This window comes from Sinocyclocheilus anshuiensis, unplaced genomic scaffold, assembly GCF_001515605.1.
Source record: "Sinocyclocheilus anshuiensis isolate Anshui unplaced genomic scaffold, SAMN03320099.WGS_v1.1 scaffold222, whole genome shotgun sequence".
In the NCBI taxonomy this organism is placed as follows: domain Eukaryota; kingdom Metazoa; phylum Chordata; class Actinopteri; order Cypriniformes; family Cyprinidae; genus Sinocyclocheilus; species Sinocyclocheilus anshuiensis.
This window is the reverse complement of record NW_015542408.1, coordinates 3,175,112-3,201,562: the sequence shown is the minus strand read 5'-3', so window position 1 is coordinate 3,201,562 and position 26,451 is coordinate 3,175,112. Positions and strand designations below refer to the sequence as shown.

General features: G+C 35.8%; 1 protein-coding gene across 1 annotated transcript in view; it reads right to left on the bottom strand.

Annotated features, from left to right (window-relative positions):
• The window catches only part of mipol1 (mirror-image polydactyly 1), a 79,621-nt gene extending 53,376 nt beyond the window's left edge, over positions 1-26,245 (bottom strand). The window contains exons 1-5 of the mRNA XM_016492477.1: positions 26,113-26,245; positions 22,027-22,106; positions 5,369-5,453; positions 4,451-4,530; positions 577-790 (exon numbers count right to left, since the gene is read on the bottom strand). Of these exons, the coding sequence (XP_016347963.1) occupies positions 577-790; positions 4,451-4,530; positions 5,369-5,453; positions 22,027-22,072 (425 nt within the window). The 5' untranslated portion in view covers positions 22,073-22,106; positions 26,113-26,245. The remainder of the gene's footprint in view (positions 1-576; positions 791-4,450; positions 4,531-5,368; positions 5,454-22,026; positions 22,107-26,112) is intronic.
• Between the last annotated feature and the right edge of the window lie 206 nt (positions 26,246-26,451).

The window sequence follows — 26,451 nt, the reverse complement described above, 5'->3', positions numbered from 1 at the left end:
TGAATATATATATATATATATATATATATACATACATACACACATCATTTATTTGTTATAATTAATTATTTGACAACATTATTCATGACAACAATGAAGCACTATCATTGCTTAATAGTTACGTACTGATTTCCATATTATTTTTTTAAATAGTACACAGTATGCAGTATGGTAGTATTCTATTTTGAACATAGGATAATTGTTTCAAGTCAATGGGAAAAATAAAAGTAAGGTAACACTTTATTTTAAGGTGTTCTTGTTACACGTTACATGCACTTACTATTATAATAACAATAAATTATGCATAATTACATGCAAGTAACCCTAAGCCAAACCCTAATCCTAAACCTAACCATATAGTAAGTACATGTAGTTATTTAATATTACTCAGTACTTAAATGTATAATTATACTGTAACAAGGACACCCTTTAAAATAAAGTGTAACCAAAATAAAAGTAAAAACAAAAAGGCTGAGGCTAAAAAAGCTGCAAACTAAAATTAGAATTAACTTTTCAGCCCTAATAATGATTGGATTTTGATTACTCAGTGTAAGTAAGTCTCTCTGTTCTCCTGACCTGAGCGCGGCAGACCCTGGCCTGCTGACGCGAGGTTTGTGGACCGGACTGCTGCCTGTCTCGTTAATATCCGGCTCCTGCTGTGCTGCGGGTCTCTGTGGAGACCGTCTCTCCTCCTCCATGATTCTCACTTCAGCTACAACTGGGCCTGGCACGGGTGGGGGTGGAGGGAGTCTGAGCGTCAAACCTTCTTTGGGCCTGGGGGTCTTAGATACTGTGCCAAAAAATAGAGTAAGAATAAGTAAGAGCCATATAGTACCACCAGGTGCTGGTATGCTCCAAAAATGACAAAAATTACACTGTATTACTATTACCAAATGATGTCTAAACCAAAGTTGGCCTGTGTTGACCACTGATTTGACCTGACATGCAACATCACAGGAGAAGGGGAAAATGTCAAACATATTTTTCATTTCTAACGTTTTTTTTTTTTGCATTGAAATGTAAAGAATTTAATCTATTTTTAATATAATATTATATAAAATGTATTTTCATCTCTTGACCCTAAATCAACTTTTTGTTTATTTGTTGTAGACAATTTGATTGCCTCTGATTATTACTATTATTATACCATGGCTTTATGTGAAGAACAAAGTGAAATTAAATGTCTGCTCTCAAATCTCATTTATGTAATTCAAATATGTGCATATATAAATTAGGCATACTGGTTATGAGACACTTGAGAACAAAAGATATTTGGGGTTATTTACTTCAAATCTGGTATGAGATTTTTTTTAACTGCCATATTTGATGTAAACATGCGAGAATTGCAGCTAAGGAAAGATTATCACTGAAAAACGACTTAAAATTCAGCCTTTTACTCATAAAATGACGTGATATTAAGATTTTATGGAGCTTTTAGTCATTTTTGGATCAGACTCTGGTCACTACTGACATTCATTATAAGGAAAAGAGCATAAGAAAGAAAGAAAAACAAAGGTTTGCAGAAATTATTTTTGGCTGAACAATTCTTTCCAAATTTTAATTCTTTTATCTCCACAATTACAAGCTAGTGAAAAAATAGTTACTGTTTTCAAACAGGTTTTCCTTGGTCTGCTAAACAGATGATCCCACCCAAATCCAATGCTATTGGTTGAGTCAGTGTTGGAATGTTCAAACAAATAGAGCATGTTTCAAAAGCACCACACTGTTTAGACTATTCAGTGACATCAACCTAAAGCTGACTGCATATTAAAAAAAAAGTATTTTAGCATCCAGAAAAAGCTGTAGGAGCTAAATGAAAAGGAAAACCCACAAGAAAGACGTTGCAACCATAACATATAAGACTTCCATTCTTCTGCTGGGAGATTACAGTCTGACGGTTTGAAAGGCAGCTCTGTTGGTTGGTTTGCATCAGCTCTCTGAAAAGGAAAGTAGGTCTGGCCGTCTTTCATGAGGGAATGTGGCGATCCGTGCCGAGTGACTGGCAGGAGGGGGAAAACGAGGTCCTCTGTCAATGTTTCTGTAGCGCTCAGGGCCAGAGATGCAGGCGGAGAGGCAAACACAGAGGCCTGTCTCTCTGGCAGCCTTTCTGAAAACGTGCTTTGCTCCTCGGGGAAAGCTGGATGTAACCCGGATCGTTTGTGATCAAACCCAAAGTGTGACGGATCCCTTGAATCAGAGATATTTAAACGAGTGCAAATTTGTGATGACAAAACTAGTGAAGATAGAGACTTGAAAGATACAACGAAGGTTGAAATTGTGAGAAGCAGAGGGTGTTCAAACTATTTTTAAAGCTAAAATGCATCATTTGTAGTTAAAAAATTATGTCTTTCAAACAGGTTTCCTGAATTCATCTTCCATTGGCCTGCCAAACAGATAGTCCCTCGCTCAAATTCACGCTATTGGTTGAGTGTTGCTGGGTGGGGCTGGTCGGGATGCTCAACAAACAGAGCAATGTTTTGATAATGCCACAAAGCCACAATGTTTACACATTTCAGTGGAATCAACCTATAAAAAAATGACACACTTCAGCTTTAACATCTACAAGCAAATTAAACAGATAGTAGCGCTAAGTGCATGCACAGGGTCAAGTGCTTCACAAAAAAAGCCGCCTGGCTGTCCTGCGATTATAAAATATACATAAATCAGTTCAACATCAATGCAATTCAAATTGAGCAAAACTCAAACACACGGTGCTTAAATCAAAAGCATCAAAAAAGATGGGGAATCATTCTGCGTTAATAAATGCGTTGTGATGCTCGAGTCTTGCGACAACGATGTCCAAAAAGCTCCAGCTTAGCCGCCACAATTATTTAGCGAAAGGTCAGGTTTTGAAGTCGAGATCAGGGAGGTCTGCCTCATGGCTTTGTTGCTAGGGCTCTGCTCTCAGGATTGCTGGAGACAGTTATTAGTATTCCCCGTAAGACTCAACCGTGCAAACACCAAATTCAAACCATGAATAATAACGCCAAACACACTTTATAGAAGCCCTTTGTCACACTGCAAATATGCGACTTTTGGATACATTGTTCCCTAACCTGGGTTACTTCTTTAATTTTATCTCCCTCTCCGGGTGTCTCTCACAAAGGTAACTGCCCCTGAGAATGTGTGTTTAAAGTGCCATTTCCCTCACAAATGGGGTGAACGTGGCTTTTAATCTAAGCGTGCAAAGTAAAGGCCCATTTCCTATGGGAACCAAGTGAAAAAGCACTCAACATTAAAAGCAAATTCAGAAATGAAGAATTGGCTCCCTTTCAATTGATGAGTGTGAATTTTAATTGAATTGGCTGCAAACCACATGATATTGGATTGAATGACAGGAAAAGTAATTTACTGAATTGTAATTCAACGAAACTCAACAGAGTTATACAACAGTTGACCTACATTAGTCCACCACAACAACAAAACTGGCAAGGAAAGATAACTTGGATGTTCAATTTGAAGTTTCCATTTTATAAGCTTTTTGGCTCCATTTTAAAGACTTTTAATTAGAGCATTTTGAGAAATTAAGTCTTTTTCCACAGTGGTCCATAAAACATAATAATATTATATGTATTAAATATCGAACTACATTAAAAAATATAAATAAATGTAAAAATCATTAAATATAATATCAATTATTAAGCAGAATATTAAAATAAATAAAAAATTGAAAATCAAACATTGATTTAAAAACAGTTTGAATTGTGCTATTTGAATTCTACATCCTGTTTGCTGCCTCAATTCAAAATCAGGAAAGTAATTGCCATTTAAAAAGTATTCTTAATTCAAATCTAAATGATTTATCATTTATCACCATGAAAAGACATTTTATGTAATAAATGGGGCAAAAAATTACCAGACATGACCATTTCCTCCATTGATTCTAACAATGGTTTTGAGCCATCTTACTAATGTCTGTCACTAATAATCAAACACAGGCTGATTAACCGCTTGCAAAAAGATTGAAGTGTTTCACCAACAGCCCAAATGTATATTTGAGCAGCGAGGCAGAATAAATTTGCATATCAGGAGCGTCTGGTGAAGGGTCGGTAAATACTCTGTTTATCTCTCATTGTCATTCCAACCAGTCTATCTAAATAGTGGCTCTTCTACAGCATTATGGCCTAGGTAAAGTTATTACGCAGCAGGCCGGCATTATTGAATAATGTAAATAAATGTTTATGTAGATAAACGAATAAATAAATAAATACATGTAAATAACTGTTAATATACTATATTGAGCATTTAGACACCGGGAAGCCTGTAAAACAACTCTTTATTCATAAAAACAGACTCATTCTGGCAAAAATGCAGGAGGAAATGGTTGCAGCATAAATAGTAAACAAATGAGGCAAGAGCCTTATATAACTAAAATAACACAATTATCTTTTTAATACAATTTCTATTTTTTGTTGTGATTTGATAGCAATTATCATGTATAATTTATTACCTCCTGTGAGTTTCTCCTCCAGGGCTTTTGATAAACTCTGACATTGGGATGTAGCTGAAGTAGTTTCTCCTAAAGAGGATCTGGAAAAAAAATATGCGAAATGTATGAATATGCTTTTTGCTCGTCCCCTTCGATATCTCTAACAGCAATGCACTTTGTCTGACACACTCAGGTGAAGACAGGTACAGGATATTGACAAACTGTACATCAATGCCACTGCTTTGAAGGACCTGCATGTTTTGTTTCAAAGCGCTGAGTAAAGCGAGGACATGAACCAAATATCAAAGACCTTCAAGAGTTCTGACCCTAAGAGGACAGAGTTAACTCTTTTTACAAGTTGTATTCTTTTGCAAAGCAAACACAACTATCAGTATCAAGAGTAAATAAAAATACAACTTGAGTAGTAATATACAAACACTATAAATGTGAAAATATAGCCAAAATGTACTTTAAACACATTGCAAACTGAACTAATTCATCATTTAAGTATAAAAATGCATACTTCCAAAAAACCCACAGAATTCTAGTTTAAAAAGTATAAAGCAAATGCATTGCATTCCTTTGTCATAAATAATAACTTAACTACAAGTTTAAATCATAAACTAAGCCAATTCAATAGTGCTTTAAAATAATTAACATAACATTTTTCATTGCATGCATTTTCTGCACAAACATTTCACCTGTAACCAAATTACATTTGCATCGCACTAAAGATAAGCAGCTGATTTTTAAACATTGTAACACCGTTTTGGATTAAGAAAACACATCTCTGCAAAGATATAACTACAGCGTGTAATCATCGCCTGCAATGTACACTGATAAACATTTCGCACATATTAAAAAATCGTTCTTAATTGTAACACCTGGAAGAAAGCCATTGACAAACAGTGTAAAATGAGCCGAGGAAGGCATCTTTACCCAAGTTGTGGTGTGGTCTCTGAACAATGGTGCTTTACAGGGGACGGCAGCCTTTGTTTCAGTTCTTCATTGACTTTAGGATTAGCTGGAAATATATAGAAGGGATATGATTAATTTCACTGCGAAAAAAAAAATGCTTTTCATCACAGGCTCTAGCTCACTCCTTTTCCATTAGACTTAGAAAGGTTAGTATTAATTACAGCCTGTCAATATGATCTCGGGGTGCTTGGTGGAGAGCAATCTTTAATAACCTCTGGAGTAGAGGCAGCAAAACAAGACAGGCGGCTTTTCATTTGCCGTGTGAAATTATGCTTTAAGACTTTGTCTTTATCTCATCCACTGTGTACCAGTGCTTTACCTCACAGTTTATGGAGGACTAATGAACGCGGGCAATTAACAAAGCGTAATCCCACCATGCAATCGTTTTAATGCTTTTAGCTATCAGAAAAGTAAACAGCCATTTAATACAGCTCAAGCCATATCAGATCCTAGTCAGGAAGCAACAATTAAAGTGTCATCTACTCAGGTGTAATTAAATAATGGTGGATAATTTAACGGAAGCTAATTCATAAGCAAGCAACAAACAGACAGGAGGCAATTAGCAGGAACGCTGACATTCAGACGGCAGAGCCTGTTGATTGCTGACGGTAGGAGCCGTGGTGGAGGGCTTCCCTCTAGTGGTGGAGCTTCTGAGACAAGAACTTCTTAACACAACACACACACCGGGGGCTTACAAACGTAAACACTTGCCATTTCAGTTCTGTCAACTGTAGGTGCTCTGCGGTGTCACATTTACAAACCAAATGAACGCGGAACGTCTTCAAGAAAGGGTTGGACTGAACCTGGCAAACACAGAATGTTTCCCTCGTGTTTCCTGGTCGGTTATTTTTTTGGGAACCACTTAGGTTAGAAAAACCTTAATAGGTCACAAATGTCTTCTAAAGGATTCCCACTTCCCACACCACTAGGATTTTCAACATTAAGGATTTGTACTTACAAAGAGCAATTTCTAGCCAAAGCAATAATTTAGAGCCTAAAAAACTGTCCCTGAACACTTGGTATTTTATTAATTCATACAGCATTTCTAATTGTAAAAATGACTTAAAATTTCCAAAGCTCTCCTAGATTTAAAGAATTTGTGCTTCACGAATCGCTTAAGCATTATCAATTTTCTGTCCTGAACTGCTCATCGTCTACTAAAAACTTACAAAATCATTGAATTGACACATTTTATTTCCTGTGCTGGGGTCAGAAATATTTGTGTTTGGAAGAAATTAGTGGATGCATTAAATTGATGAAAAGTGACTATAAAAACATTTATGTTAAAATAGATTTCCATTTCAATAAATGATGTTCTTCTGAACCTTCTATTCAAAAAAGAAAAAATGTTTCCATAAATATAACTGTTCAGAAAATAAATTACATTTTAAAATATAATAAAAAAGAAAACACTTATTTTAAATTGAACAATTATTTTTTACAATACTGTTTTACTGTATATTTAACAAATGCAGTGTTTGTGAGCTTAAGAATTTTTTTTCAAAAACATCTTTTGAACGGTGTAGTTTTTTTTAACTGCTAATTTGTTAATTGGATCAACTTTTAGAAGCACACTACCAAAGCACATAAATGACCACAAAGCTAAAAGAGTGTAGAACATGTGTTTTGTAGAACAGAGTGTTTTCACTAAAAAGGAAAAAAAAAAAACATGTTTTTAAGAACTGTTCACTAAAAGTCAACCTAAATTGAAACCCAAAATGGCATTCTATGGCATCGCTAGCAACTTTTATTTTTAAGAGTGAAAAACCCTATTTTAAATTCCCAGCATCCTTGAAGATGGTATATGTAAAAACCACAGGACAAACAATGATCAGGTTCTTGGGAAAAGGAAACAAAGGTCATGAAAACGATAGAGGGGACGGCGGACACCATGAGAGAAAGTTGGCAGAAGAGAGCCAAGAAGACACAAAAAGTGAGTGCTCTTGGGAGGTTGTGTGCGAGGCGGGTGGGGGTGACCCCTGGGGCAGATGCCAGTGGAACGTTATCCCCGCGCTGTAAGCCAGCACACACAGCTCACACCGCTCACACGCTATTCAGCTCAGACACAGTCAGGCGTGAATGGACAACTGGCTTTTTGTGCCAAACACCACAGGGCTCCATTAATCTCAGTGATAGACTCTGAGCGGGAGCTGGCCCCGCACACCGCACTTTCACAGAGAAAGAGAGGAGGACGAGGATGAAGAAAGACTTTAAAGATAGTAGGTACGGCTAAGACGCCTGGTAATCCGTTAACACTAACAAGAGAAAGCAGCTTTGGAAAAGATAGAAAGGGGGAAAAAAACAACGCAAAGCATACAAACCTGACCTTATGATGTTCACATAATTTTCGAAGAGACATGTTAAACAGTTCCCAGAAAAGAGCGCTTTACCAAATAAATTTGGGACGATTCATTGATTGACACCATTTCCTGAGAGAATCACCCCCAAGAAACTTAATGAAACTGATACTATCCAATAATCCGATATTGAAAAACAGGGAAGAGCTCGTTCTGGCTTAATGAAAGTTTGTGCTGAGTGCAATAGGAGGCCGGTTTCTTTGCGGCTCCAGCTCCAGATGGTGAATTAGCATCGCATCTACATTTTCTACATAATCTGCAGGAGTTTCATGATAGATTAATGAACTATTAGCCTTGGTGCTCGCAGGGCAGTGACGAAAACTACATTCACGCCAAAGCTTGCAGAGTGTAACATGTTACAATGAAGCCAATAACCAGTCATTGTGTATACACAGTGGCTCCACGGCTAGTTGAGGAGCCGATTCAAATCAAATCATAGTTTAATCGTAGTTTATTCCTCTGAATTAAATGCTCAAATAATTACATAAATCACAAACCTTATAGTTAAACTGTTAAAAGTACCAAAATTGCAGTTAAAGGCCACTAATTGAATTAAAGTGTGTGAATTTTTTGAATGTTAAAATACTTTGTTTTATTCCAGCTTCATATCCAGAAACTGTAAGATATTCATAAGTTGCCCAAAAAATAGAAATATTAAGGCATACAGTAGCACTGTCTCAACCAATGGTGTGAGCTTAGGGCGGGACTATCTGTTTGGCCGGCCAATGGCAGACAGAAAGAGTTTTTGGGAAACCTGTTTGAAAACAGTTAGCCTACATAAAAACATATATATATATATATATTCTTGCAATTTGATTTTATATGTAAAAAGATACATATATGCATACATATACATATGTATATAATATTCTTTTCTTATTTTACTATATTGTGTTAATTACAATGTGAAAATGTGAAAGCCTGTTAGAGCAATTTAAAAACATATCATGTGAAGAAGACACAAAAGAAGAAGCTTTTCAGATTTTACTATCATTTCCTTCAGATAATGTAGAAGATTTCATCCATATTCGTTCACAGGGATAAAACGTGAGTAAATAACGGAACATTAATAGGTTAGAAGCCCGCATCAACTGTAAAAGACGGCTCAAATCTTACAAAACAGCATTTGCCACTTAAAGCCACTTTATCCTTCCTTCAAACTTTTCTCATTTCAATTTGTCCTTTGCTGTCGCTCAGTGATCTTCATTTTCCTGTCTTGTAGACTTTAAGCTAATTGCCTCGGTGGGCTACTTATTATTCATGTACAATTATTGCAGTGTAATGTCTTTAAATCCTTTTAAATGACCATTCATGCGTCGCATTCATTGAAAATGCCTTTGATGTCTGTCAAAGATGGAATTCTTCAAAAATAAATGTCTAAGCCTAATTTCAATCGCTCGATGAGGGGGGTTTGGCGTTTCCCTCTAATATAAACTAAATTCCATTAATTTTTTAAGCTGCATTTAATGCATTTTCTCCGCAAAAAGTTTCCAGATTCTTCAGGCTGTCATTTGTATTCCAGCTGACTTTATGAATATTAATAACAGTGTTATCCTGATTAAACGGGCTTCATGCGAAATCCCCGTGAATCTACGAGCTCAGGATTCTCGTCTTACCGAATCTTTATGAATTTTGATACGGACATTAATGTGGAGAGAGTCTTAAAGCAGGTTTAATTGTACAGCATGCTTGTGCCTCCGAAGGAAAAAGGCAGACATGAATTGATTTGATATGGATAAACAGGCTCTTTTATATGGGGAGGTGTGCACAAGCACCTGGGTGCACCCCACCATGTAATTTGATTGTCACGGGCTGTCGTGAAGCTTTGAATGATCTTGACTTTTCCTGGATCAAAAGATTTTATTGACTCGCTGACAGATATTAACAATAGAAACTGTTTTTGTCAATCAGTTACATGTGCTGTGAGCTGATTCTATCTCACTGGAGGGCTGGTATTTGTTTCCTTTTTCCATCTGTTAATGCCGATAAGTGAAAACTGTTTCTGACTCAAAAATAACTGCAACTGAAGGAACAGGAATGAAGACAAAACAACAACTTGACTTTAAAAAGCTGCAAAAGTTAAACATTAAAAGCAAACTATATAAAGTCAGAGAGCGCTACTGAAAATGATTCTATTATGATAAAATATTCTATTCTAATAAATACAAAAATTAAATCAATTATTTATCAAATGCAATTAATAAATATTTTACATAAATTAAATTAATTATTAATTATTTAAATTAATAATTAATTAATTAATTAATTATTTTACTAATTATATTTTTAGCACGAAACAGCATAAGAATGTGAGTGAAAAGTTGAACTGAAAAATTTACATATTTTGACAATGTCGTATTATTAGGCATGTTCCACTTGAGCTGACATAAACTCAATGTGGTCTCAGATAAACATCATAAATTAATAATAAAACTAAATTAATATAATAACTTGCTATTTATTAATATTATTTAAGATTTATTTACGGGGTGTCAGTCTTCAAATCTAGACCAAGATACTACACCATCTATAAGAGAGTATTTATAATTCAGACAGTAAAAATTAAAGTTAATGATTCTTCAAATGAATGCTGAGATCAAAGTGAGGCTCTTCAACATATGTGGCACTAATAAAGACCAACACCAACCCTGATTTCATATTTAGCTGAAATGCCAAAAGAAAAAAGAAAAAAAGCATAAACAATTCTCAACTTGTGGAACTCCTAACTAAAAATATTGATTGGATCAAGTAGATGATTAACCAATCCTGACGAAAGATAAACCTTGAGGGGGTTTAGAGCTTTTTGGATCTTCAGCAAACAAACCCACTCAAATAGACTATAAATCAAAATGATCGTGTCCTACTTGGAAAGTTTACTTGTATTCAATTGCATCATCATCTTCAGAGACAAAAACAACATTTTAGAAGGAGCTCTAAATCAAGTTTGAGACTTTGTTAAGCCATCCTAATTTTACTTGCGATGTGCATATAATAGTTACGTAAAATTGTTCTCTCCAAACAATCTTTTACCAGGTGGCTAGTTAAAAAAGTAGCTAATCAAAATAGAATAATAGAAAACCTCCAGGACCATCAATGTCACTTTATTGAAGGTCTAAAATTGAGACCTTCTGATGTGAAAGCATAATTCCTCGCATTACTTGAGAATTATCCAGGTAGGCCTTATGTTTCTTAGATGATAGAGACGTCTAGCAGGGAGAGTGGGATCTGTGAAGCAGGACGGCGCGTCTTACGGGCGTAAAGCTCATTCTCAGAGCAGGCGCAGTGATAATTGAATTGAGCCTGTGGGAAATGAGCTAGCACTAGCATCTCAGATCTCTCTGATAGATCCATCCTCTGTGGCGTCTATCAGGCCGCGATTCACTGATCCTCCTGCATTAACGGGGGAGGAGAAATGACCCTCCAAATCTACTAGGATGAGTGCCTCAATTTCCCCATATCCAGCTAATTTGGGTGCGAGAGAAGCGTGAGCCACGCTAGGAGTAAAGAAAGTGCTTCCCCCACCCCACAACTGCCTTTAAACAGGTCTGCTTTGAGTGAATAAAAGCAGGCAAAATGCCCCCCAAGATGTGCAATAGGATAAACCCTGAATGCTCTGTATTGTGTGTTTGATCCTGTCAATTATCAGTTATGACAATAGTGATATGATTCAAGCCAAATATAAATGCTTCACACTAGGGCTGCACGATTAATCGCATGCGATATTTAACGCGCTTAATGCTGCTCAATGTGAAAGCCCGCAGGTGATGGAGATTTACCGCTGATTACAGAACCGGCTTTCTGACAAGATGCGCGTTAAATATCGCATGCGATTAATCGTGCAGCCCTACTTCACACACAGCAAATAATAACGCAATCACTGCATAAAATACACTTTAAAAAATGGCAACTTTACACAGTCAGACTAATACAGATAAATTATCAACTAAACCAAGGTCAGAAAACATTGCACAGATAATCTGATTAAGTCACATGACTCCTATGCATAAAGCATATTACATATTTTATTGATATGTAATATCTACATCTATAGCAAGACAGTTTTTCATCCTATAATTCTGTGCTTTGTAATGGTGAATACAGCATTATTGCTATAAATCATGTTGGGAAATCAGAGTTGTATTATTCATATCAAATCTGAAAACAATACAAATTTAATTTCACACTTTATATTCAAGAAATGACCCTTGACCTCCAACCTCACTCACCCATAATGCTGTTTTTGTATTAAACGCTCTCTTGCACGTCTACCATCAATAATCTCTTAATTTATTCCTAAATTTCAAAATAAAAAAAGTTCACTACACTCATAGTTCACTACACTCAAATGACATATTTGTACCAATACTTCTCTTAAACATTAGTTTAACGCCTCTCTTATATTATGCAGAAAATTATTTTTCAATCCACCTGGAGCAAATGTTGCCACTTTTGACAGCTTGATTTGCTGACAAAGTCAGGTTGTCCCAGTTATTCCCAAAAAATTCATTTTAAAAGGTCTGTATTTGTAAGCACTTAGACAAACAGCACATTTTATTTAAATTCTGCAATTCGATGTCAAGAGTGAATATTTCAGCGATTGGATAATTCATCTGCTGAATGTAACCTCAAAATTGGCTGTGTAAATATGGACTAAGCTGAGATTTGCATCGGCTAACATTTGGGAGGGAGAACAGAGTTATTTAAGGATGAGCTTAATGCAGTCGATATGTGGGCAAAGGAAGATTTCGCTCATATTCCTAACACTGTTACACACTCACAGTTCTGGAGCACAAAAAAAGGCAACTTAATTAACGTTTTAATCAATGTCTAACTTTTTTTAAATATACAAAGATGTAGAGAAGACAATCCTGATCCATTTACTTTCCTGCAGAGGCGTTCTAGGTCCTAAGTTCTAGGTCATGATAAAAATAATCATTTTATTTGTCGCCACCTTTGCTCATGCGCTGATCAAACAAAACACTTCAACCGCATTCCTTTCCACGTACGAGATTAAAAGCATTTTAACACCGGCACAAAAACATAAGGAAAACAAAGCCTTATTGTGGCAAGAAAGATTGTGAAACTAGTGCAAGGTGGCGTCACCAGCCGTGAGACTTTTATTACTCGTCGAAGAGACGCCAAACAGGAGAGGTGGGGCTCAGGGAAGGAGTCAACTCAAGGTCAGCTGTCTTATGAAAGACATTCCGGCCAAGTGTTTCGCCTTCTCGACTCCATGTCGCTTCTACCGAAAGCTGTGCAAGTTTCGACTCATTATCTCTGTACAGCCATTCTCTAATAATAATGAACCGATGTGACTGCTTGTCTTTGTACATTTGTACTGTCTCCTTAGAATGAATAAGGTTGCTCTAAAAAATAGCATTGGCTAAATAAATACATGTGAAAAAGTTTTTTTTTTTTTTTTAGTTTTTTGCATTTTTTGCACATTATGCAACACATTATCTATATATTGGCAATACCTTTGAACATTTGTTACTTTCTTCTTAGAAATGAATAAGGCAGCTTTGATTAATAGCATTGGCTTAATAAATACAAAAAATTTATTAACCTACTATATGTTGTTTTTTCCTGTATTTTTTGCACATTATGCAACACAATATCTATATATTGGCCATACCTGCATTTATTGTTAACTAGTGATATTTTTATATTTATTGACTTTTTTTTTTTTATTCAAAAAGATGCTGAAGTGAAGACACAGTATTTAATTTCTTTTACAATCAATGCATTTTACAGTGATAGTCAGCAAAAATTAAAATAATAAATAAAATAAAGACGATATTTTGAAGAATGTAGGTAACCAGACAGTTGCTGTTCCCCACTGACTTCCATAGTATGAAAAAAAATAGCAACTGTTTGGTTACCCACATTTTTCAAAATATCTTCTTTCATGTTCAGCATAGATCAATCAATGAATCAATCAATCATTGAGGTTTGGAACAACTTGAGGGTGATTAAATGATGACAGAATTTTCATTTTTGGGTTAACTATTCCTTTAACTAGTCTCCCACAAAATACTATAGTAATTATAGTAATATATAGTAATATGAGCTAGTGATACGACAATATTTGGCCTCTCTTATGTTATCATACTGCCCAATCAATCATATCTGCTTGGCTTATAGACATACTAACAGAAATGTAAACCTTCAAAATGTAGTCACTGTCCATTTAAAAACAATATCGGCTATTATTAGACACAGTAAAAGCTCCTTAGATTGTTTGCAAAAGATCTCATTAATTCATCACAGTTTAACAGCTGGAAAAAAAAGCTGTAGCGACTTGCTGTTTAGGTGGAAACTACATTTGCCATGGTCATTTTTTGTAAGGAGGAGACAAATGGCAACAAACCACTTTGATCCTTCTAACGACAACACAAATACTCCCATAATTTCCCTAAATGTCCATCAATGGAAAAACTTTCATATTAAGTCAAAATTTAACCCTGCTTTTTAAAAGCAACACTGAAAGGGCTACAAAATCCGGCGTGATTGCTGTGCATGTCACCTCAGCGCCCGGCGCTAAAACACACACATAGCTAGTGGTGCGAGGATCCTCAACAAACACATCTTCCTTTGTTCAGGAAATCCTTTCTCCAACACGAACTGCAAAGCTGAACTTTTGGTAATGCAGAAGCATCAAATCCAAACACAGCTTTTCTCTTTTTTTCACCCTCAAGAATGAGTGATGCTCACGGTTTCGACCTGTCCTTCAAACAAACCGGCTTTAAACAATGGGACACTGAAGTGAGAAAACACTCCAGGACATTCCAGGGTTCTTTTCCAACTGGAGAACATTGGGGAACAAACAAAGGTGATATAAATGTGTGATATTCGGATATGGCAAGCACTTGGGCGACGTGGGTGCCACTATGGGACACATGCGGAGAGGCTTGTGGGAGGTATTGTGTGTTCAGGGATGTACATCACTGCAAATATTTACAGAGCAGCAGATGTACAATAGAGGAATCACATGACTGTCTCCTCCGAATACATGCTCACGTACATGTGCTTAGATCAAATCTACGCCAATGATGCTCTTCTCTAAAGAACGAACAAGTTATTAAGAACTTAGCACAAGAGGACTATGCTTCACTAACCCACAGCTAGGCCAACATGAACTCTGTATTTCTGACCTTTTCTGAGCTGATTGTGAGGGAAATTTACTCAGAGCTTTATACTCTTAAAGGGGTCCTATTATGCTCTTTTACAAAGTCTTGATTTTGTTTTAGGGGTGTACTAGAACAGGCTCTCATACTAGGTTGTTCGAAAAACACATTATTTTTCACATATTTTACATTATTACAACACCTCTCTCCCCAGTCTGGCATGAATGGCTCAAATAGTTCCTGTATCAAATGAAGGCCCGCCTTCTGAAATACGAAATGTGCTGTGATTGGTTAGCTGGGCCAGTGTGTGTTGTGATTGGCAGCACTTGGCACCTGGCCGGGAAATGTCATGCCCCTTACCATAGCCGCCTGCGAGCTTCAGTGTAAATATTGCGTCAAAATCAAATCAATTTGAGCGCAATTTAAACCCGGATGATTGTAACCACTCTAAGTTCATCTGCCTTGGGAAAGCTAGCGTGTCTCCGACATAGTGATAATAACACTCGTTGCCTTCTCTAGTGCAGCTCAACCAGGTCTCGTCCCATTCGTCGGTATTTGTGATATCACAAATCCCGGAAAATAAGCGTTGTAGTCCGCTTATTTCCGAGTCGTTCGTTGTAGTTTTTGAAAAGTGATCTCCTTTTGAAGTGGACTTTGAACTTTGTAACTTTGCAGATCTTTTTTTATGCTCAAACAGCAACATTACAGACTAACTAAAGTTGAAAAAGTGAAAAAGCATAATAGCACCCCTTTAAGGCCCGTTCACACCAAGGACAATAACAACAATGATAACGATAAAGATATAGTAAAAGGACAGAGGAACAATATTGCAATTTTTTTTTCTCCAGCTGATGAACGATAAAAACAACGGCAGCCGATCAGAATCCATCCTACTTCAATGAGCTCAAGCATTTAAAGCAACAGAAGACATAATTGCAGCCTTCGCTTATAATAAGAAGAACGTTATCGTGTGATGGTGTGGATGCTAATACAAACATTATCATTGAGAATAATGTGAATTACCAACCAAAATCCCCTCCAATTCTCATCACTGTCATGCAAAATAAAGATATGTATTTCTTTAAACCGTAAACCATTTTTACATCATAGTATTTGTTATATAACAATTGTAGATTGAAATAAATAAAAAAATACTTTAAAAGGCATTTTTCATTATTTATTAACGTAAAGAGAATCATCATTAAAAATAATGTTATCTGAAAAAAACATTTTAAAATAAATAAAATAAAAATAAATAATGTTGACACTAATACAGTTATCATTATAACTATCGCTCTTGGTGTGAATGGACCTTTATTAGTAGATGAAAACATTACCAAATTAGTAAAAATATTTAACAGATAAAAATGCAAGAAATGTACAATTATGTGAATGACGGGTCTCAGAATTCTGCAGAAATTTGTGAGAGCATATCCACATTATTTTTACATAAGAGTGGATGCAGCTATTTGTATTTTGAACAAAAACTGTCTGCTATGCTGCTTGATATTCCAAACTGGTATTTGTTATATTATTTTAATTTACTATTATAATCATAAATACATTGGTTTGTAGCGCAAATATAGTTTACTACACTGTTATTCTTCTAGATATTTACCTGTAGCGGCTAATGAATTAGAAGTCTTACATATTCAAAGAAAATAGCTTACTTTCTGCATTGCAAAATAAGGTGGATACATGGACAAAGCAAATTTTTTATTTATTTTAATTTTAATGACAGGCCAAAGCTTTTCAATACTCTGTTCCCGCTCTCTTAATAAATTCTCCAACTCAAGTGCCAACCATCTACGCCCAGTATTTCTGGTTGTCGCAGGTCTGTCTAAACGTTCCCGAAATACAAGTGCGTAAAAAAGCAGTAAAAATGCCACTCTGTGAAAGTGGCCCGTCATTGTTCGGCCAGCCGTTGTTGGGAGCATGAATGTGTTGAAAAGCTGAGGGGAGGCCAGGGCAACAGGACCAGGCACTCCGTCCTCATTACCACTTGATGTTTGAACACAGGCCACAGGAGTGACCGTTTAAATTGCTCCCTGTTCAAACAGTTCCCAAGCATCTGTGGTTCACAGCAAAGTAAGCCTTGTTTGTTTTCCTCTCTGTTTCATGGGCCATCACTAGGTCGTCTGGAATCCTGCTCGCAACTGGGTGGTAGGAGTGTTAGCATCATATGAGTGTCAGTCCGAAACAGTACAGCTCTTAAGAATTTATGTATCAGAGCTCCTGTGAGGCTGTTTTGAACCGAATTTGCTAATTTCAAAAAAAAAAAAAAAAAAAAAAAAACTCAAGGGAATTACAAGGCTTAGAGTTAGGGGCCACTTTACTTATTGGGTTGCAAACAGTATATCATTTAAAATAAGCCTGACAATCTTCATATCTGGATTCTTAGTTAGCAAAACACAAAAGTAAAACACAAAACTAAACTTAAGCTATTTTTTATAATGATTTCAATAGTTTCTATAAGAGTTTAAACTGTTTTGACTTATGCAAGACAGATAAAATCTTCAAGAGACTGTATAAAATCACAAAAAACAAATACACACAAATTGATGAATCTCACTAAATCTGCCCCCCCCCGCCCACAATTTTTTTAATATTATTTAAGAATGATGACCAAATAAAAAATGTTAAGTGTAAAGACCATGAAACCTGTTTTATGACCATTATTAATATTATTTTATTTATCTATTTATTTTTGCATTGTGACATTTTCATTACTGTCATTATGGTCATGCAAAATAAAAATTATATATATTTAAAGTGTCAAGCATTTGTTATTGTAAGCATTTGTTTGTTATAAAACATTATATTTACTTAAATCAGCATAAATTAGAATATTATAAATATAATATTATAATAAATGTTCTAATATAAATTATATGATATAATAATAATAATATAAAAAATGCTGATTTAAATAAAAGCATTTCTTTCAAAGCATCATTTCCTGCCATAATAAATGAGCATGTAAAGAGAAACATCGAGAATAATGTGAATGACCAACAATAAATAAATAAATAAAACAATGAAACAATCCAGGTTACATACATTAGAGAGAATCTGGGAATGTCATAATGCAAGAAAATTCTAATGGACAATTCACCTTCATGCAAAATATAATATCTTATTTTATCTTTTGAAGAAAAATATGACCTGAAAATGTTTTCATAAGGTTGACCCAAACTTCATTTTCAACTTCAAAAAAAAAATCTTCATTTTGAGATCCTTTCAAGAGATGCCAACCTCTCGTTGGGTTTTATAGCTCGAGTCTTTGTATGTTTGTGAGTGCGCTGGCCTTTCTGCTAGGTTTGTTTGGTTTCAGATCACAGTAACCAGGCTTCCACAGTTAAGCAGTGCCCATCCTAGGTCTATTCCTTAAACCAACACAGAGACACAAAAGAGGAGGACAGAGCCCTGAGGAATCCCTCTGTCACTGGCGGACCACCCACTTAGGGAGCAGACAACTCCCACACGGCCACACGGCACTCCATTCTAGGGATTTTGAACTTCAATGGGACCCACAAGGAAGCCGAAAGGGTCGCCAACGCGCCTCCTGCTCTCCGTGAAGCCAAGCACGGCAGAGAGTGAGTGAGACGTGATATCAGGGTGGGTGGCTGTCGGAAAAGCCGAGCAGGACCACACCTTATTGCCGTAAGAGGAGCTGAGCTGATGGGACCAAACAGTTTGTTCACGTTTCCTGACCGGACGGCCCACACAGGGGGAGGGGGGTGTGACGGGTTATGTCAAAGGTCGATCCACCTGCTAAGAACAAAACTTGTTGAGACTGTAGCCCTATTTCTGCTCTTGTCAGAAAGGCCAATTCAGCTCCATAGGAAACTTAGCGTGTTTGTTATGATGGACTTGGTGTGTGTGCTTTGAATTTGGACTGCAAAAGGACAGTTTACCCATGCAAGAAAACAATCCACCGTCTCAGTTGTAATAACACGACCCAGCCTACAGCAGTCTGCTTATCCCAAACCACGTCAGACACATAAAATCAGCAGGGAAACAGACGCAAGAGAAACGCAGTCTCACAGGCGTGAAATTCGATTTGGGTTCAAAGATGTGCGGTCACCCTTATTTGGCTGTTCTGTGCCACTTTGAAAAACAATTGGAAAGTGTAGTAACTACCAATATGGGATATTCAATGGACGATATTGACATTTAAAGAGAACAGTGGTTGATAACTGATAAAATGTTGCTATATAGCTGTATTTTACACTATAATCATGGCAAATAGGCTAAAATGCATACAATTGCTGAAATGCAAATACTTATTTTGCACATTATATAGTCAAAATTCACACAAAAAATACCAATTAAATCCAATAATCCAATGCTGTTGGTAGATTTTTTTTTGTTAATTGTCCACTTGTTTTGCACACTATATACTCAAAATTCACAATAAATAAACAAACAAACAAACCAAAGCTGTTGTGGATTTGACAAAGCAGCACCAAAGTTTTTTTTTTTATTGTCCAGGCTGGCATAGACATAAAAGAAAAATCTAAAAATGTCTAATGCCAAATAAATATAGGCTAAAAAAATATCTAATGCCAGATATATATAAGCTAACTCTTACTATAATCATCTCACATATCCAATTAATGTACAAAGTGAAAAAAAAAATTGAGCCAGTTTAAAACATTTTAAACTATGATAAAGGAAAATACAATTAACAAAAAGCATGTGAAGACTGCTACATAACAGCTAATTGAATGAAATTATATCAATTTTAACTTATCAAAGAAATGTTATGATACTTCCACAAACGAATAATAATTATTTTTGATTGCACTGCATATTCAAAAGTTTAATAACTGAATCTGATTAGTCCTTCTAGAGAAGCATCAGTTTTACAAACCAATATCCTATTTAATGACAATTATAAAACAATTCTGGTTCACTAATTTGATTGACACGTATTTATTCAAACAGTATTGAAATTACTTTCCTGTTTGTATTAATCCAATTGTCTGTGTTCACTAAATGCAATTAAAGTTCTATGATTTACAACATACTTTCATTGGCAGAGCAAAAATAAACAAACAAACAAAAAAATTTACTGCACTGTGTCCCGATATTAATTTTTTGTTTACAGAACGGCTCTCTTATAGCAATACAACACTCACAAATGTGCTGTAACAGTGCTGATATTGCTAATCAATCCTTATATACATGTTCAAAACACCTCACTCTCAGAATTGAATCAGCAATGTGCTTGTCGTTTTAGAGGAACATGCACATTGTTATGTTGATGTCGGCTAACTGCCACTTGGATCCCGATAGCTGCACACTTTTAATCTGTGGTAAAGAATAATAGCCTTAAACTAAATAAACATTCAAGCTGATTAAAGAGAGAATTGGGTGGGATCAATGCTTCATGCTTATCTGCCACCGAAAAGGAAGGAGATGGCTTTAATACAGGTGACTGCAATGCAAAACTTCACACAAAAAAAACCCTACAGATAATATTAATGATTGTAAAACATAAGTTGTACGCGTGAGTGGCAGACACAATGTCTGTGCACCAAAAACACACAAACCCATAAAAATCAGGCATGCAGCCATATACCCAGAGGCGCACTTACACACACGCTTGGCGTCTAAGATATCAGGATACATGCTAAGTAGATCCTGTTCCAGGTCTTGGCCTCCACCCATCACTAGGATGTAACGCTTTGGGTTGGGCTCTTCTACTGCAGGATGTGTCAGCACATCAGAGAAACAGCTAACCTGGCATTAACTCCGAAAAAAACAAACACACGCAACGCAGAGGTCATGCTATGAAGGATCGAACCTCATCGGTGGCCTTTACAATGCACGTTGCTGTTTGACAGCGAGTGACTGAAGCTCATATGAGGATCGGTGAAGCTCTCCAACTTATATACATAGACTAGATCATACAGATGGAGACTAGACAGTGCCAATGCAAAGCATAAAGAGGCAGCAATGACACTTCACAACAAATGAACCACTGTTACAATTATTATATACGGAAAAAGTATACAATTTCCTTCTATATATACAGTAAATACACACACACTATTGTTCAAACGTTTGGGGTCAGTAAGATTTTTTAATGTTTTTGACGTATCTTATATTCACCAAGGATGCATTTATTTGATCAAAAATACAGTAGCCACAGTAACACTACAAAATATTATTACAACTTAAAATTACTTTTCTGTTGTAATATATTTTAAAGAGTAATTTATTCTTGCGATGCAAAGCTGAATTTTCAGCATCATTACTCCAGTCTTCAGTGTCGCATGATCTTTCAGAAATCATTCTAATATTACACAGTTCCTATTATTATTATTATTATTATCAACGTTTTGCTGATTATTTTTGCAACATTATTTTTTTCCCCGGTATTCTTTGATAAACAGAAAGATGTAAAGAACAGCATTATTTAAAACAGAAATCTTTTTTAACATTATAAATGCATTTCCTGTTACTTTTGATCAATTTCATGCATATATGCCAAAAAAAAGTATTACTTAATAAAAAATAATCTTACTAAAACGTCCCAAAAATGTTGAGCAATAATGTATAGTATATAGAACATTGTACAAAGTTATGTGGATATTCATATGGATGCTAAAGAAATATAGTTTAAGACCAACAGGACTCAACAACAAAAAAACAAAAGGTTCTTCAGACAGGGTACTATATGCTAATACCATATTCCACTTTGCAAATACCATGGTACATGAATATTTGGTGTCATGTTTTTCACCTCTTATACCACAGGACTTTTAGTAAGAGTACTGCCTGTAATATGCAGGCTTTAATAAACCTTTATAGGTTTCCAAATACATTCTTTGAACCCTCTGATATCTGACTGTTTTCAAAAGCCAATAAATACTAATTACAGTCTTTAAGTTTAAAACAATGAAGTAATGCCACAGCACTAAGCGCTGAAGACACTGCTCCTGAATATATGACAGGATAAGGATGCCCTCTAGTGCCAATATTTAAGAATGCAATTTTCTCCAAAAGTGTGAATACTGTACATTACCAAAAACAAAACGTTACTTTATCAATAACAAATAAAGCAAAAAACAAAAACAATAACCCCTCTGTCAAATACAAAGGACAGCATTCTCTTCATACTAACCTTTGTACATATCAACCAGTGAATCCTTCAGTTCCTGTTTGTGCATCCATGCATCTTCTTCACTCTCTGAGAAGCTTTCCCTTAAAATCAACAGAGGATACATATCAGTAACTTATTGCTGTTATTCTTCAATGCTAGTGTTTGAGCTCAGTGTGTTGAGTGGGTGCTCTCAGTGTGATTTAGACTAATGTCTTCTGCAATTTCCTCATGAGCTCAGGGCTCACATATCAAAAGCTGAGTGTGTGTATGACCAGCCCTACCATTACTTTCCTTTCTGCAAAAATATCAAAGTAGCTGCTACATACATAATGAATGGGTTCCTATGACTGGGATATTCCATATTACTCCAAAGCACACGGGTGTGATATAGTAACCACATAATAGTATGGGTTTGAATTTTTCTTAGCATGCAGATGAGCTGGAAATCGGTAAAAAATACCTGGCAGACCCTGCCAACCAGGACTGTGATGAAAACAGCCCTATGTGCAATCAAAACTCACACAATGACAAATAAAATAAGCCTAATTTAAAACCTACGATTTCCTTTAATTTATGCAAGTGAGGAGTATTTAAATGCATTTATATATGTGAAAGTGGTTATTTATATTTCTGTCATGATAACTTTCAGAGAGATCGGCATGGTAATATACTATGGTTATGTTAATGTGTTTGGTCTTGGAGGAATAGATCTGCTACGCTGCTGCGGCAGAGCAAGTACTGAGACTTGCTACTGCCAATACATCCACAGACATGCTGCTGTGAGCATGTAAGAAATACTGCTGCTGCACATAACATATATGAAATAACCCCCATATATAACATACATGACATTACCCCGTAGCAGATCTATACAGGTGGAGCTGGGGAAGGTGGACGGCTTCTGAAGCGCGCTTCAATTGCTACAGCAAGCACTAGCCAAGTATTTGAATGTTGAGCAGCAAGCACATTGGGTGCTGATGTGAAAAGAAACCAATCAGCTGCGCCATGTGAATAATGATGTGATTACATCACACTGAGTTAGAACCTATCGGCCAGCGCCATCATCATCAAAACTTTTATCCCTGCAGACATGCGTGAACTTCTATATATACCCTGCTCAGTGCGCAGGGACCCTGTGAATTGCAGCATTGGAAAGTCTGTTCAGGAAGTTCGTATTTACAAGTTGGGAAGTCATAATTACAACATCAGATGCATTCAAGTCATTTTCATCGAAGCAAGATGGCGATGTACCTTTTCTACAAAAAAAGCAAGACTTTTAAACTCAGCTTCTACAAAATGATGAATAAATTATGCAAATCTGTTGTTTTTATTAAATTTATGAAGTCACTGTAAATGTAATCATATATTCTATCGCAACTGCAGTACTATTGTATTTTGCACATGCAATTTAATGCATGTATTGTAAACAAAAAAAAAATGATACATTTCAACAAATTTACTGTCTATCATATTTTCTCAATGACAGACCCTCAAATTTGGGGCTTAAAGAAAGATTACTTGAAAACCACAGGTTGGAGTGGATTAGACCAAAACAGAGAACAAAACAGAGGTTTAATATTGCTGATGTAAGTAAAACAGCGTTAAACATTGCACTTGCTTTTTAAACATTTGTCATTTAAAAATTTTAAACAGATTTAAAATATTTCTTTAAGCTTACAAATGTAAAAATGCCACTTAAGTCAAACTTAATGACTAAATGTCAATGTCATTACAAAATCTCAAACCAAGGGGTATTTATTTTAATGAAAGCTAGCACAAGCATGCAGTTTATGTAATGAAATACACCTGTGGTTCCTCTGCTAGGACACCTGTGGGAACTTGAGGGGATAATGGTGCTTCAAGTAGGGTGACCATATGTGCCATTTTCCCAGGACGCGTCCTGGGAAAATGGCACGTATGGTCACCCTAGCTTCAAGTCATTTCGGAAAGATCATATCTCACACACAGCATCTGTATTAATGGTAAATTTGTTCAAATAAATGTAATTTGTTTTATCAAAAATGGGAAAAATCTAAGTTGCATGTACAAAATACCATTGTGCAACTACAATACATAGTTCAGTTTACCGCACCTTCATAAATTGGATAAAAACAAAGGAAAACACACCTAATTTGCATTCTTTATTAATCATTTTGTAGATGAAGAATTAAAAAAATCTTGTTGAATTTCAAAGCTACATCGCTATCAAACGCCAACCAAAGTCATTTGAAAGTAAGTCGTAATTACGACTTCACAAGTTAATATGAACTTTCCAGGAGAATGTGAATGCACCAAAAACTCCACTTGTTTTGATATTTTATATCTAATAAAATGTCATTCAGTCAATTTGAACTGTGACTTAAATGTCCAAGTGCTTTTTAGGGTTATATTTCTGTACCACTGTTTTCTTTAACCAAGACTTTCTTACAACTACCTAAACATTTTAGATTTGAAAAAAAAAAAAAAAAACATACAAGCAAACAAATAAAACACCTTTCTGCTGTCTTCCTGACAAGGCTAAAAGTTACACATTTGTCTGTGGTCTAGAAGACAAGACGATGGCTATCGATTGACATTAACAATGTGTGGCATCCAATTTCTGTCAAATAACATTTCATACTTTACAAACACCTTGCTGAATGCACAATATATACACTAAACTAAATCGATACATTTTTGCAACCTCACAGATTATTATGTCCCATTATGTACATCAATGTAACTGATTAATAACTGAGATCCCATCATACTCACTTTATAGACAGCTCAGTCTCCAAAGTTGATATTTTGTGTTTTGCCCTCTGAAGTGCACACTGAACATCCCGTGCCATGCTTCTGATATTCATGTATGTGTTAGTGTGTGTAGTAAGCCGATGTTTTCTGACTGGACACTATATACTCCATCTCAGCTTGCACATTCCATGCACACGCATGCAACATGATCCACATGAGGAGACAATGGCTGTGTCTCAAAACCTAGTGAGTTCCCCATCTACATAGGACATGGCACCATGGTTGTTTTTAAATGTATGATTTTGTTTTTATATGCATCATGTTTATGTCAAGGTGTTCTTTGAAAACTCCATGATATATTAATGCATGATAATCATTTAGTTATGTTAAGTTTATATGGGTCAATGATTATATGTTTATATGTCTGATTTTTTTAAACATTTGTACCATTTTTCAATGTGTAATTTCATTAAAAACTCAATATAATAATAATAATGATGATGACAATAACTTTAACACCATCATAAAGGTGTAAGGATCCTTCTTTGCAAATTATACTATTTATATTTTAATTTAATAATATTTAATACACACACACACAATAACAACTGACTATTCAGTCAATTTTAATAGAAAATATACTATCATCCATGCAATAACCAAGTAAAGTGTTTTGTATATAATCAATAATCAAGTAAAATGTTTTGTTAAATTTATTTTGACATTAATATCACCCTACAGCCATAATCTGTTCTTTTTTTCTGGGTTAAAAAGTAAAAATAAAATGTCAAATGTCAAAATTTAAGAATTTTTAAACCCAAAATACTAAATAAATCAATAAATAAATAAAGTAAAAAATGAGACTACACTTTTTTTCCTTGTCTCAGTAGGATATATAATGACTTAATAGATCCAGACAAAATGATTTCCATGTCATACATCAACGTACCACAGTATTACCCCCACTGTACACGCAGTACTCTTTTGTAAAGTTATACCAAAACAAGTGCCCAAAACTGTTGTCTAGGCAGGCAGCTCACTGAGTGTTGAGACACAGCCCTTAAATCCAACCAAACAGCGGCGCACGAGTATACGTGTAACAAAGTAACACTTGCCTGAAGCTGGAATGTTTCAAACAGCTCTAATGTGTTCCCATTTTAAAACAAGCCGTAACTGGTCAAAGAAGTAAACTAGCGTCTTTAGCATGCTGCCTAAATTCCTCCTAGACTGACACACCGTCTGACGCGGCGTCAAAACACAAACGCTGCTTTTATTTTCTTCAACTTCATTAGTCATTCAGTGAAAGCATGAATATTTATGCAGTGAGACATCGATAGGAGTGGTCATTGAAAGATGGACCGTTGTCGGACTTACCATAATTAGAATTATAGTGTCGGCGTTCATTTGGTGCAGGTCGGACAGGACTGTTTCCTAAAAGTTTTGGAGGGGAACTTCCTATTACAGCGCGCGGAGTCACGCTTCATTCCGGCCCACCGGGAGAACGACAGACAGTGCTGCGTCTGACCACTAGAGGCCGCTGCCGCTCACCGCTGCCTCACATATAGATCATAGCACTGGGGACTCTTGAGAGGAACCTTCCTTATAAATATAGCATTAGATCTGAAGGGGTTCGGCCCCGTTTCATCCCCCAGAGAATGTTAGGTGGTTTGCAGACAAATTCTGAATGAAATATGAACAACAATAATAATAATA